This window comes from Pogona vitticeps, chromosome 2 (genome assembly GCF_051106095.1).
Source record: "Pogona vitticeps strain Pit_001003342236 chromosome 2, PviZW2.1, whole genome shotgun sequence".
In the NCBI taxonomy this organism is placed as follows: Eukaryota; Metazoa; Chordata; class Lepidosauria; order Squamata; family Agamidae; genus Pogona; species Pogona vitticeps.
The window spans coordinates 14,951,930-14,967,514 of record NC_135784.1 but is presented as its reverse complement, the minus strand read 5'-3'; the positions used below and the strand labels follow the sequence as shown (position 1 = coordinate 14,967,514).

At 45.4% G+C, this 15,585-nt stretch overlaps 1 protein-coding gene across 1 annotated transcript in view; it reads right to left on the bottom strand.

Moving 5' to 3' along the window:
• Nucleotides 1-15,585, bottom strand: part of LOC144587171 (uncharacterized) — a 176,420-nt gene that overhangs the window by 115,822 nt on the left and 45,013 nt on the right. The window contains exon 7 of the mRNA XM_078386789.1: nucleotides 4,349-5,416. Coding sequence (XP_078242915.1) covers nucleotides 4,349-5,416 — 1,068 coding nt within the window. The remainder of the gene's footprint in view (nucleotides 1-4,348; nucleotides 5,417-15,585) is intronic.

Here is a 15,585-nt window from a genome sequence, read left to right as displayed (position 1 = left end):
AAACACCTGCACCTACTCACTCAAGAGTCTTTCTTCAAATGGATAGGGAAAACAGCACATCTCAAGCCCCACCCTGTCACATCCCTGACACGCTAGCTTTCTGTGTGCAAGAACCTTTTTTTTTTCACAGAAGCATTTAAGGCCGCAGTGGCGGCCTATGGCCATATGTGGACCTTCAGTATCTTAACAGCCCCAACCATTTTAGAATGGATTTTTAAAAATGTAAATTCAGCTCGAAGTTTCTGTGTGCCCTCTAGGGACCATGGGGGGGGGGGCGTGTGTGCGCACACGTGCACATGGATGCATTATAGGAGTCGTTTTCAAAGGGGGAGTGATGGGAAGGTGGAGGTGGCACATTTGATTTGAGGACAGGAGCTCCCCTTTAATATCTGAATTTTTCAGAATCCAATTCCAGTAAGAACAAAGCTTTGACCAGTTCCTCCCACACAGGACTCTGCAATTCTTCAGCCACCCCCCCCCCACTACCCTGCAGGCTGATGAATGTGCAGGATGTGGAGCAGCCCAGCTATGGTATGCTCGGCTGCCCAAATATAACCTTGGGTTGCCAGATGTTCTTGAATGAAGCCTTCACCACTAGCTCTACTGGCCAGGAATTCTGGGAGTTCTAGTCCAAGAACCATAAGTCTAGCTCATACTACCATTCTGTTCTGCTTTGGTCAGACTTTTCCTGGGGTATTTGGGCCCAATTCCTGGCACTAGAGTTTAAGAAGTGCCAAAAAATGGGAACGTGTCTAGTGGAGGGTGACCAGGATGATAAACTCGCTAGGAGTTTTTAAGAGTAAAGTGAAGACCTGGCTCTTTACGCAGGCCTTCCCTCCTGCCACTACTTACTGTAATTTTCCTCTGTTTTTGGCTTGTTTTAGTCTTTTTATCGATGACTTTAATTTTAATGCTTTTTTTTTTTACTGTAAACTGCCCAGAGTAGAGTCGTCTAGATGGGTGGTATAAAAGCCAAATTAAAAAAAAATTAAAAAATAAATAAACAAGGCAGATATAATGATACAGTCTGTGCTGAATGGGGTTACGCTCCCTCTGAAGACACAGATGTGCAACTTGGGGAGGGGGTGTTCAAGGATTCATCTCTCAGCCTGGATACCCAGGTTTCGGCAATGGCCACGAGTGCCTTTGCACAGTTAAAACTAGTGTGCCAGCTGTGCCCGTTTCTTGAGAGGTCTAATCTGGCCACAGTGCGGATTTCGAGCTAATAGATCCACCACTGACATGGTATTCTCCCTCCGACAGCTGCAGGAGAAATGCAGGGAACAACAACAGCCGCTCTTAGTGGCCTTCATAGACCTTACAAAAGCATTTGATCTGGTTAGCAGGGATGGCCTTTTTAAAATACTTCCCAAGATTGGTTGTCCACCTCGTCTCCTTAACATCATCAGATCTTTCCATGAGGGAATGAAAGGCACTGTAGTTTTTGACGGCTCAACATCAGACCCCTTTGACATCCGAAGCGGAGTGAAACAGGGCTGTGTCCTCGCACCAACACTTTTTGGGATCTTTTTTGCTGTCATGCTGAAGCATGCCTTTGGAACTGCAACCGAGGGTGTCTATCTCCGGACTAGATCAGACGGAAAGCTCTTTAATCTCTCCAGATTGAGAGCGAAGACCAAAGTCCAACTGAAATGCATGCGGGACTTCCTCTTCGCAGATGATGCAGCCATCGTTGCCCACTCTGCTGAAGACCTCCAACAACTCATGAATCGTTTCAGCAAGGCCTGCCAAGACTTTGGACTAACAATCAGCCTGAAGAAAACACAAGTCATGGGCCAGGGCGTGGACTCACCTCCTTCCATTACCATCTCTACACAAGAATTGGAGGTTGTTCATGACTTTGTGTACCTTGGCTCAACCATCTCTGACACCCTCTCTCTGGATGTCAAGCTGGATAAACGCATTGGCAAAGCAGCCACCATGTTCTCTAGACTCACAAAGAGAGTATGGCTCAATAAGAAGCTGACGACACATACAAAGATCCAAGTCTATAGAGCCTGTGTCCTAAGCACACTCCTGTACTGCAGCGAGTCCTGGACCCTTTGTGCACGGCAGGCGAGGAAGCTGAACACGTTCCATATGCGTTGCCTCCGACGGATTTTTGGCATCACCTGGCAGGACAAAGTCGCAAACAGAGTAGTCCTAGAACGAGCTGGAATTTTCAGCATGAATACATTGCTGAAACAGCGACGTCTACGTTGGCTTGGGCACGTCATGAGAATGGCCGATGGTCGGATTCCAAAGGACCTCCTGTATGGAGAATTAGTGCAGGGAAATCGCCCCAGAGGGAGACCACAGCTGCGATACAAGGACGTCTGCAAGCGAGATCTGAAGGCCTTAGGAATAGACCTCAACAGATGGGAAACCCTGACATCTGAGCGTTCAGCCTGGAGGCAGGCACTGCATCGTGGCCTCTCCCAATTTGAAGCGACCCTTGCCCAGCAGGCCGAGGCAAAGAGGAAATCACAAAAGCAGCAAAACCAGGGAGCTGGACAGGGGACAGATTGGATTTGTCTTCAGTGTGGAAGGGATTGTCACTCTCGAATTGGCCTCCTCAGCCACACTAGACGCTGTTCCAAGTCCTCCATACAGAGCACGCTACCATAGTCTTTCGAGACTGAAGGATGCCTAACAAACAGTAATCTGGCCATTGGTGACCCATGCAATAGCTACTTCCTGGCTGGATTACTGTAACACAGAGGTCCCCAACTCCTGGTCTGCAGCCTGGTGCCAGTCCGTGGCTTGAGCCAGACCGGGCTGCGGCAACAGACCTTCCTTCAACACTCCCCCTGCACAAACCCTTTGCGCATGCATGCCTGTGTTCCCCCACCCCTTTGTGCATGTGTGCCCCTGAGCACACCACCCTTTGCCCTAGTGCATGAGTGCACACCCGCCCGCATGAGCACCGCACCTCCCTTCGTGCATGCGCATGAGCATGCACGCACCTGCACAAGCAACCTCCTGCTCCATTGCGCATGCGCACGAGGGTGCCCCTCCTTCCCCAAGTGGCCCAAAAAGAGGTTGGGGACCTCTGCTACCCACTGTACATGGGGCTGCCTATGGAAAGTGTCAGGAAACGTCAGCGGATCCAAAACGTGCCAGCCAGATTGCTGACTGGGGCTGGCCACAGGAATCACATAATGTCCCCTATTGTGACAGCTCCATTGGGTCTCCCAAATGGTTTCCCGTCAAAACTCACAGAGCTGGTTCTAACCTATAAAGCCTGAATGGCCTGGACTCAAGTTATCTCAGGGATTGCATCTCCCTTTATGAGCCTGCTCGAGTGTTAAGATAATCAGACAAGACCCCCCCCCCCATTACCTCCACAGGTACATCTGATGGGGACACAGGAGGTCTTCTTCTGTTGCTCCCAGACTTTGGAACTCCCTGCCACTGGGGGCCAGGCTGGCCCCATCTTTGCTGCTCTTCCACAAGCAGGTGAAGATCTTTCTCTTCAGGCACGCTTTCCCTTGGTGATTGGTTGCCTGACCGGGGTTTTTTAATGGATGGGTATGCTTTTCTGCTTTTGAACATGTTTTTAATATTGCTTTTACCATTTCTTCGATCCTTTTTATTCTTTGTATACTTTTTTTAAAGCTTCAAATGTTGTCTTTTAATGATACAAGCTACCTTGGGTCCTTTTAAAGAAGGTGGGGTAAAAATATTTTAAATAAATGAATAAAATTAGATCAATTCCAGCCGTGAAGTATGATGACTAGATAATAATTCCCCTGTCAAAGGGGCAGGATTCTATAGCGGTTCAAAATGTTCTAGAAAAATCACGTCACATATCATCACCATTATGTCAGAACTCTACAGTTGGAAGGGACCCTATGGATCGAGTCCAGCCTGTCAGGAAGGCACAGTGGGGGATCGATCTCCACTGAGCTGAACACCTTAACGCAAGAAAAGAAAAAGGTAACATTCCTTCCCTTCAATGATATATTTGTCAAATGTACAATGCTGATATGAAATAGATTTGTTGTTGATAGATATATTCTATTTTAATTTCCTTGAGCTTGTCACAGTGAGTTAACAATGGAAACTCAAATAGATAGAATCACAACAAATTAATGAAATTGATTCAAAAGATTTATTAATTGACAAACACACCAACTTCACATCGTGGTTCTTTCTGAATTGCCCTCAGCAAGATCCAGACTATGAGGAATGGCTTTATTACTCTGGCTCTTACTCTGGATGCAGCTGAATCTGCACTAAAAGCATTTATACGGTTTGTCTCCCGTGTGAGTTTTCTGATTGGAAGACAGGTTGGAGCTCTGATAGAAACTTTTTCCACATTCAAAACATTTATACGGCTTGTCACCTGTGTGAGTTTTCTGATGTGAAGACAGGTGGGAGCTCCGATAGAAACTTTTTCCACATTCAAAACATTTATACGGCTTGTCACCTGTGTGAGTTTTCTGATGTGAAGACAGGTGGGAGCTCCGAGAGAAACTTTTTTCACACTGAAAACATTTATACAGTTTGTCTCCCGTGTGGATTCGTTGGTGGGAAGTGAGGTGTATCCTCCGTCTGAAGCTCTTTCCACACTCCAGGCATTTATAGGGTTTCTCTTCAGCGTGCAACATCAAATGCCTTTTCAGGTTCCCACGGAAGCACTTGCTACACTGTGGGCATTCATATGGCTTCCTCCCAGTGTGGATTCGTTGGTGGGAAGTGAGGTGTGTCCTCTGTCTGAAGCTCTTTCCACACTCCAGGCATTCATACGGCTTCTCCCCAGTGTGGATTCGTTGGTGGGAAGTGAGGCATATCCTCTGTCTGAAGCTCTTTCCACACTCCAAGCATTTAAATGGCTTCTCCCCAGTGTGGATTCGTTGGTGGGAAGTGAGGTGTGTCCTCTGTCTGAAGCTCTTTCCACACTCCAGGCATTCATACGGCTTTCTCCCAGTGTGGATTCGTTGGTGGGAAGTGAGGTGTATCCTCTGTCTGAAGCTCTTTCCACACTCCAGGCATTTATAGGGTTTCTCTTCAGCGTGCAACGTCAAATGCCTTTTCAGGTTCCCACGGAAGCACTTGCTACACTGTGGGCATTCATACGGCTTCTCTCCAGTGTGGAACCTTTTATGATAAATGAGGCTATAACGGTGAGTGAAACACTTCCCACACACATTACATTTATACAGTTTCTCTCCCGTGTGGGTCCGCTGATGAGAAGCAAGGTTTCCCTTCACGTTGAATCTCTTCCCGCACTCCAAACATTCATAGGGTTTCTCCCCTGTGTGAATGGTCATGTGCTCCTTAAGACGGGCTTTATCAAGAAAGCCCTTGGAGCAGTACGAACACTTGAAGGGCTTCTCCCCTGTGTGGACCCTCAGATGACGCTTCAAGTGAGATTTCTTGCTGTAGGTCTTCCCACACTCTAGACATTTAATATTTTCCTTTGCTTGGTTTCTTTCTGCTTGGACTGGGACAGTGGGCACATCCCCAGCCTCCGGATCAGAGGACTTTTCCCTCCTCTTTGGCCCCTCTCTTGTTTCGCTTCGTTGTTGTTTTCTGCTTCGAGAGTGAAGTTCTTTCACTGGCCCTCTACAGGGTTCCTCCTCATACTCCTGTCTTCTCTGATCTCCTGTTGAAATCATGGCAATGAGGTGAGTCAGATAGGGAAGCTCTAATCAGCAGACAAAATGTGCTCATTCGAAACTGCTGACACACAGACAACTAAATGTGGCAGGTGAAAACAAATACAGGATGGCGCACATCTGGAACAAGTTCAGAACGGCATTAACCACCAGTTGGTGTGACACAGCATGTGAGACTGGGATCACAAAGACCTGATTGCAATTAGGGATGAGCCGTTTGGATTTTGTGGACTACAAATCCCATCATTCTCCACTGTGGGAATTCCCACATTACAGACACTGTAATTTTGGATCGCCTGGGAGAAAAGGCTAAGCTAGAAGGCTTCATGGCTCAGCATAGACCAAGCTCTGCCTAGCTTCCTGTTCAGAAAGGAAGTGTTCACCTAGTACTGGGTCAGTTTCCTTTCTGAACAGAAACCATGGACACAACGAGGCTACACCAAGCCACTGAGAATTCCAGCTTAGGCCTTGTGTCCCAGGTGAGCCAAATTTAGTCGGTCAGATCCTGACGCCCAGGGGCAGAGCCACATCCTAAGGAAAACAGCTCCGTTGAAGAAACTTGTTTAACCAGCAAAAGCAAAGAACAGAACCCAAATTGGCCCGTGACACAAAAGGTCAGGAAATTCACACTTCTGTCTGATTTTCAGTCGTGTCACACATGGAGAATGGGAGATGTTACTAAATAACATCTGAGCAACCCTATCCCTGCCAACGTCTGTGTGCATATGATTGCACAGAGATATTGGTGAAATCAACCCTGAGTGCTGACTGGAAGGACAGATCCTGAAGCTGAGGCTCCGATACTTCGGCCATCTCATGAGAAGAAAAGACTCCCTGGAAAAGACCTTGATGTTGGGAAAGTGTGACGGCAAGAGGAGAAGGGGAAGACAGAGGACGAGATGGTTGGACAGTGTCGTCGAAGCCACCAACATGAATTTGACCCAACTCCAGGAGGCAGTGGAAGATAGGAGGGCTGGGCGTTCTCTGGTCCATGGGGTCACAAAGAGTCACCCTCCCATGATGACCTAGGAAGTTACAGGAGATGTAACTCTGCACCATCCTGTTAACTAAATCCTATAACTATTAGTGGATTTTATTTTAGCATCACCAGCCCTCTTTGAGCTGACTTTTCTAAAAGCTTGAAAGCTTTCAGAGCTGAATTCATTTCTTAGCTTAACCCCCACCAGGAGTTAGCAGGAATATCCTCTTAGGGTATATTTCTCCTAAATTCCCACTCTTGGCATAGGGCCTCATTTTAGCCTATCCTATCCTGGGATCTCTGGCCCAGATTGCCGTTTTAATGCATTGCTTTATCACAGTTACTGTTTAATGAGACTGTTCTTATATTTCATCAAGTTATCTCTAGCTTATGTGATCTCCAAAATGCCGTGTTCTCAACTTTTCTGGCTTAGGTCCCGCAAACTCAAGCCTGTGGCTTCCTTTAGGGAGTCAATCCATCATGTATTTCCTCTTTTCCTGCTATTTTCCACCTTTCTCAGCATTATAATATTTTCCAAAGAATCCTGCCTTCTCATGATGTGTCCAAAGAAGGACAGTACAGTGGTGCCTCGCTTAACGAGCGCACCGTTTAACGATGAATCTGCATAGCGATGTCGCTTTTGCGATCGCTAAAGCGATGTTTAGATAGGGAAAAACTCGCATTGCGATGATCAGTAAGCATTCCGCTTACCAATCTTCGCATTGCGATGTTTTTACAACAGCTGATCGGCGGTTCCAAAATGGCCGACGAGTGCCTAAAATGCCCGTCGCTAGTGTTTTCGCGCCCTGCCTTTGCTTACCGAGTGAGCGAAAATGTCGGCGCTATGGAGGAACTTCGCTGAACGGTGAGTTTGGGCCCCATAGGAACGCTTTAAACTAAGTTTAACGCGTTCCTATGGGGTTTTTCGATCCGTTTAGTGATATTTTTGCATAGCGACGATTAATCCGGAACGCCGCTGTATCAGCTTTTCACTCCTAAGATGATGATGAAATGTTTTTATAACAAGGGTAACCACTTTCCTCTAAAACGTTCCCTAACTTCTTCTAGATTAGAAAAACTGTTCAAACCCAGGGAGAATCATCTCGTAAATAATAAACATTCTCACTTAAATATTTTCTCTTAACAAAAGGATAAATGGGATCTTTACCTAAAGAGGCTACATTTGCATGAATCTCTGCCATAACCTCCTCATGCAAAGCTCTTTGCTCCGGATTCAGCAACGCCCACTCCTCCTCGGTAAAACGCACAGTCACCTCTTCCAAGATTAGTGGATTCTAAAAGAGAAGAAAATACTTTTTTCCCCTTTCGATGCTAAAATGGTTCTTCCACGGATGCTAGGAAATCATTAATATATGGAGACTGGTCTTTTGCCTTGCAGGATCCCACAAAAGGCTTTTCCAGGGCGTTTCCAGTGTGTGCCCCTTTTTAAAAAAAAAATGAACATATTTTATTTATGAAGGCCATAAACAGTGCAAGTAAGAGGCAGATCACGTTAGCCAACAGAAGGGGTCAGAGCTTTAGGGCCAAAACCCGATTCTGGGTGTTCTCGGACAGAAAAGCAGCAGGTGGGAAAAAAACATTAAATAAATCAGATTTTCATGTTTCTCTCCTTGACCACCTACTTGCCAAACGTTATTTCTGGGCCTAACTGTTTAATTAGTTATTTGTTCAATAACGGAGGCTACCCAGGTCCAAAATAACTGGCCACTGCCTGGATCTAATGGTCGGGAACTGTCAGACAATACATGTATTCCTCATTCTCTACACCATGACCAGGAGCAAGGTGGGGCCTCTTTATTCTCATTTACTGTTTTCCGATTTTTAATATTGTGTTTCATATTATACTGGGTCCTTTTTTGGGAGAAGGGCAAGGTAATAATTTTAATCAATAAAAATAATATTTGTTTTTGTTTGGTTTATTTACATGCTACCTTTCTCCCCCCTTAGGAGTTCCAAGGTGACTCGCAACAACAAAATACACAGTACTAATAACGCCATACCATGCCTCTTGGAAGCCTACAGAATATAATTTAAAAAATTTAAATATGTGTAGCTGTATGTTTATCATGAATAATATTCACTGGTCTCTTTTGACAGAGCCTATTTACCGCAATGACTCTCCTGCTACCTCTGGGATCCTAACCACCTTGCTTTCATCTGCTTCTCCCTGGCAACTAAAGTAGCAACTGCTGGATAGCTCTGTGGTTTAGATCCCTGCCTGTGGAGCCAGAGGTTGGGAGTTCAATTCCCCCACTGAGCCTGCTTGACAAGGGACTGGACTGGATGATCTCTAGGGTCCCTTTCCAGCTTTGCAGCTCAAAGGTTATTATTATGACTCAGAAGGACTGGCTTGCCCTCCCGGTTTGCAGGTGGGTTTCCCACAGGTTACGGATGCAAAGAATCAAAGGGAAAGAGGCAGACACTTTCAAGCCATGGGGGACTTCATCCTTGATTTCATCTTTCCTGACCTCAAAAGCCACTCCGATTCCATTCTCCACAGCAGATGATCTAGTTGTAGACGTTCCTCGCACAGCTTCACCACCTGCAAAGGGGGCAAAGTTTGTGGGAGAATATATTTTATTTTTTATATCAGGTATATGCATAGTACAGCCTGTACGTGACACCCCAAGACCATTTCTGAACCCAGCCTCCTTCAGACCCCTAAAACTGGAGCTTTGTTGGGACTTTTTGCAACCTCGCATGATGCCTGTCACTTGTTTGGCTGAGAGGGACTTTTCTGGGCTGGGGTGCCCTTCAATTTATCCAGCACCAATCAATCATTCCTTCCCATCTCAACATTCAAAGACAGCCCCGCCTCTCTGCTGAGCATTCTAGTTCCCTCTCTTTTGACTGTTGGAAGCCTTTTGTGTTGCATGTTGTCTTTCTGTTGATCTGTTCATGCCTGCCGGTACTGAAATGTTTTTTGTTCTTTCTCCTAAAAAAATGTCTCAGAGAGAGCTGTTAAGATCTTCAGGGCCAGGGAATGAGAAAGCGGTGCACGATTTGGAGAACTTGTCACTATTCTGCTGTGAGCTGGAGGACAAAAAGACCGAGGAAAAGGGAGAGTGAGCCGTCCCCTCCCACGTCTAACGAGGAGGACAGTAACAGTGGTGTAGAAAAGACTACAGGCGAAGGGCTAGAGATAGGAGGAAAAGGGGAGGAGCCTAAGAAGGAGGAGAGAAGGGTGGAGGTGTTCCCAACATCGACATCATGGCTTGTCACCTGCAATGGAGTTTTCCTCCAGGAATCTGTCCAACCCCCTTTTCAAGGCATATAGGCCAGATGCCATCACCCCATCTGGTGGCGAGGAGTTCCACGGACTAACCACCCTCTGGGTCAATAAATATTTTCTTTGTCTGTCCTCACTCTCTCAACACTTCATTGGAGTGGAGGTCCCCTGGTTCAGGTATTGCCTGAGAGGGAAAAGAGCTTCCCTCTATCCACTTTATCCACCCTCTGCAGAATTTGATACCTCTCCATCACATTCCCCCCTCAGGCGCCTTTCCTCGAGACTCAAGAGCCCCACACGCTGTAGCCTTTCCTCCTCAGGGAGGTGCCCCAGCTCAGTCATCATCTGAGTCGCTCTCTTCTGCAGCTTTTCCACCTATACGCTTTTGCCCCTTTCTCTAAAGCCTATAGGTTTTAGAGATACAGTATTCAGTGATACCCAGTGTAGTGTGATTAAGAGAGGGACAGACTGTGACTCCAGAGTCCTGCATTCGAATTCTCATTCAGGCATGGAAACTTGCTGAGGGTGTGGAACCGGTAAAACCACTCCTTAGATATCTCACTTACCTGGAAAGCCCTATTTACGTCGTTATACGCGGGTTCTGACTTGAAGGCACAGAACACCGACGAAACAGAAGCAATCCTTCAGCAATCCTTACCCAGTGAAGTATCACCTTCACCCTCCTCTAGCTGGTCATTCCAAAAGAGCAGCTTCTGTTTAGCATCTGACAGATCTCCTTCTGTCCTGGAGGTATTCTTAGCCACTTCCGACTGCTCCGGCAGGTAGACAGAGGATTGGAGAAGAAATGGAACAAGACAAGGCAAAGTTTTGGGGTTATGCCTTCCTTCAAGTCCCTGGGAAATCAAATCTTGGGGATAATGACCTCCAGACTGATTTAGCAGAAAAACTGGCCATTCCAAGCCCCTTGGAATGAGAACTTTAAAAAAACGAGGAGGACTACAAATCCCAATATTCCCTTGTAAGCACAGCCAGGGGGCGATTTATGGGAGATGTTGGGCCTTCACAGCCCTTGGAAAAGATAAACAAAGACCTAGAACCCACCAACCACCAGCCAGGGTCACCGGCCAGGGGCTGATGGGATTTGTGGCCACAGGGAAATTGTTTTTCTGAACTGGGCATGGCATTCCCAGGACGAATCGTTCATCTCACCTGCTTTTTCTCCTCCGCCTGGCTCAGGAGGAAGCCTTCGGCCAGGGCCACAGCCTGAGAACTGGTCTCCGCTTCACATTCCCTCACCCAGCTGGACATCTCTGGGGGAATGATGGCCAGGAACTGCTCCAGGACCACCAGGTCCAGGATCTGAGCCTTCGTGTGTTGCTCCGGCTTCAGCCATTTATGGCAAAGATGATGGAGGTGGCTGCAGACTTCTCGGGGCCCCGCAGCCTCCTGGCGATTGAATTCTCTGAAGCGCTGGCACCATAAGTCAGAGCTCAAAGCTTCTCCGTTTAGGGTCTTCGCCATCGTCCTTTCCTGGAATGCCCTAATATCGTCAGCCTTTTCCATACGAATCCCTTTTCCCGCTCCACAAGCAGCTGATTTTGGCTTTCCCACCTCTAGTCTGTACAATAAATCAGCCTGCAGGAAGGAATCAAAAATCTTTCTTTCTCAAAACAAAGATCATAGCAAGGCTATGCAAAGCTAAAACAACCCAGGAGGGAGTAGCAGATGGGCGAGACCAGGGTTCAAATCCACACTCACACATGGAGATTCATGAGGGTGGCTTTAAATATCTCACTTGCCTTGAAAGGCCTATTAGGGTCATCTTGAATGGCACGTAACACACATGTAAACTGAAGATGAAGTTGAAAATAACTCTCAAATTCTCTGACCCCTTCCAAAAAAAGTTTTTACCACAAAGCAATAGTCATAAAGCTTTTTCTGTAGCACAAGCAAGAGAGGGCCAAACATTCAGAAAGAAACTAGAGTACAGGTGAAAATCTGCCACCCTGGGATGTGAACCGGTCTCTGAACAACTCCACAATTATTCAGTCCCTCCCCATTCCAGGTTCTGTAGAAAAGTTGGAGGCAACAGGAAAAGAGGAAAACCAAATGTAAGATGGATTGACACCATTAGCGAACCCACAGGGTTGATTTTACAGCAGCTGTGCAGGGCTGTTGAGGACAACGCATTTTGGAGATCGTTCATTCAGAAGGCCACCATAAACCAGGGGCAATGTTGATTGCATGTGACAACAACAGAAGCTTAAAACACGTGGCTCTTCAAAGAGGATTGTCCCAATTAACAAACCAAAATTATGATCATCTTTGCAGACACCCTCGGCCTGATCGGATCATATTACAGATACCTTGAACTGCCAAAAAAGATCAATCAGGTAGGTCCATAATCCAAGTAGCCCAGAACATGTAGAAACGTATCTTGCATATTTTATTTACTGCATTGAATGCAGACAATTTATACCAGCTGTTATTCAACTTTTTAAGCTCAAGATTTTGCTCCAACTGTTATATGGTATACCAACGTGGATCCTAGGATCTCACAAGTATAGAGAGTGTTCCCCTTCATTGATTGCTGTTGGAAATCAAATTGATTACCGTAGGGACCTAACAGAGCAGAAGACATTAAAAATAGGTGGCAATAATACACAAAGGAATTATACCAGAAACATTTGGATATCCCGGACAACCAAGATAGTGTGGTTGCTGACCTTGAGCCAGACATCCTGCAGAGTGAAATCAACTCAACAGTGGCCAGAGGAGTGGAAAAGATCAGTCTACATCCAAATCCCAAAGAAGGGAAGTGCCAAAGAATGATCCGACTACCGTACAATTGCACTCATTTCACACGCTAGCAAAGTTATGCTCAAAATCCTCCAAGGTAGGCTTCAGCAGTATGTGGACCGAGAACTCCCAGAAGTACAAGCTGGATTTTGAAGAGGCAGAGGAACTAGAGACCAAATTGCTAACATGCGCTGGATTATGGAGAGACCAAGAGAGTTCCAGAAAAACATCTACTTCTGCTTCATTGACTATGCAAAAGCCTTTGACTGTGTGGACCACACCAAACTATGGGAAGTGCTTAAAGAAATGGGAGTGCCTGATCACCTTATCTACCTCCTGAGAAAACTATACGTGGAAGCAACAGTTAGAACTGGATATGGAACAACTGATTGGTTCAAAATTGGGAAAGGAGTACGACAAGGCTGTATATTGTCCCCCTGCTTATTTAAATTATATGCAGAAAAATCATGCAAAAAGCTGGACCGAAGGAATCCCAAGCCGGAATTAGTTTTGCTGGAAGAAATATCAACAACCTCAGATATGCAGATGATACCATTCTGATGGCAGAAAGTGAGGAGGAATTAAGGAACCTTGTAATGAGTGTGAAGGAGGAGAATGCAAAAAACGGTCTGGAGCTCAACATAAAAAAAACTAAGATCATGGCCACTGGTCCCATCACCTCCTGGCAAAGAGAAGGGGAAGATATGGAGGCAGAGATAGATTTCACTTTCTTGGGCTCCATGATCACTGCAGATGGTGGCAGCAGCCCCGAAATTAAAAGACGCCTGCTTCTAGGGAGGAAAGTGATGACAAACCTCGACAGCATCTTAAAAAGCAGAGACATCACCTTGCCAACCAAAGTCCGCATAGTCAAAGCTATAGTTTTTCCAGTAGTGAGCTATGGAAGTGAGAGCTGGACCATAAAGAAAGGTGACCGCCGAAGAATTGATGCCTTTGAACTGTGGTGCTGGAGGAGGCTCTTGAGAGTCCCCTGGACCGCAAGGAGAACAAACCTATCCATTCTAAAGGAAATCAACTGTGAGTGCTCACTGGAAGGACCGATCCTAAAGCTGAGGTTCCAATACTTTGGCCATCTCATGAGAAGAGAAGACTCCCTGGAAAAGACCCTGATGTTGGGAAATTGCGAAGGCAAGAGGAGAAGGGGAAGACCGAGGATGAGATGGCTGGACAGTGTCATTGAAGCTACCAAAATGAATTTGACCCAACTCTGGGAGGCAGTGGAAGACAGGAGGGCCTGGCGTGCTCTGGTCCATGGGGTCCAGAGGAGTCGGACACAACTAAAGGACTAGGCAAAAACAACAACAATAGTGTTCTTTCAATTTTTCTAAGATCCATTTTGGGAATGCCAAGATGTATCCCTGCAGCTGCCTTACGATTAGAGACGGGTCTAACGTCACTAGAATGCAGTGCTTGGCTCTTTGCTTTTAGACATTGGAACAAGGTAAAATACATGCTGATCCCTCCCTGGGATATCTTAACCTTCTACAGAAAGAGATCCATAACAGCTCATGGCCTAAAGCTTTTCCAACCAAACTGCATCTATTAGGGCTGTCTTTGGACTTTCTTTATGCCCAGGAATCCAAGGCAGCCAACTCTACCTTAGAAAATGGCTCGCAAAATATGCTCCATCTTGCACCCTGGCCTAAAGTATAATTTCTCCCAAAGGGCTAGGTATTTAGAGAACAACCTTTTGCGCAGACTTTCCATGTCAGCTCCTGCGTCATAATGGCCACCTTTAAGACAGACTGCCCATGTCAGATCCTGCATCATAATGGCTACCTTTAGGACTGACTGCCCATGTCAGCTGCTGCATCATAATGGCTACCTTTAGGACTGACTGCCCATGTCAGCTGCTGCATCATAAGGGCTACCTTTAGGACAAGAAAAACCATCCCAAAAAAAGGAAATGCAAGAGAGCAAAGTGGCTGCAAATAGCAGAGAAAAGAAGGGAAACAAAATGCAAGGGACATAGGGAAAGTTACAGAAAATTGAATGCACACTTCCAAAGAACAGTAAGGAGAGACAAGAGGGCCTTCTTAAATGAACAATGCAAAGATATAGAGGATCCTTGGGACAGAAACAGAAGGCAAGAATGACAGATCTTCTGTGAATATTTGGATCTTATAAGAGAAGTGGGGTAATGGACTTCATCTTAAAGAGATGAAATATAAGGGCAAAAAAATCCTTGGGATTATTCTCTTTTTTTGCATCTTTTTGTCTAACATGATCCTTTTTTTAATATTTAATTTTTTATAACATATACAAACATATTCCCATTGTCATTCGTCATGTTCACTAATTATACATCAAATTGTTCATATCATATCATGTCTCATTTGTCTCTATAACTTATTTCTTGGCTCTAGCCACTCATACATTTTATTCCAGTTTTAATAATATTCCGAATCCTCTTTCCCTTTAATTGTCATTGTCAGTCTAGCCATTTCTGGACAATCTAAGATTTTTTGTACAATTATTTCTTCTAACGGAGATTTCTCATTTTTCCAGTGTTGAGCCCATACTATTCTAGCCACCATCAAAATAGGTAATATAATATATCTGTCTTGTTTGTTAATGTTCTCTGTCATTATTCCCAATAAAGACAACTCTGGTTTGAGTTCTATATTCAGCTTTGTTATTTTTTTTATCCAAGGGTATATTTTAAGCCCATATTTTTTTGCTTTTTCACAAGTCCCCCATACATAACATGTAGTATGTTCCCTCCAGCACTTATTGGAAACATTTGGGAACATATTTGCTATTCTAGTCGGTGCTAAATGCCATCTGTAAAACATTTTGTATAAATGTTCTTTATATGCAGTTGCTAAGGTTAATTTACAATTATCCTTTGCCACTTTTCTAGCTGAATTGTGTGACCAAAGTTTTTAGCTCAACGTATCATTGTTTCCATTTTCACTTGTTCATCTTCCATTTTCACTTCTAAGAGGAAT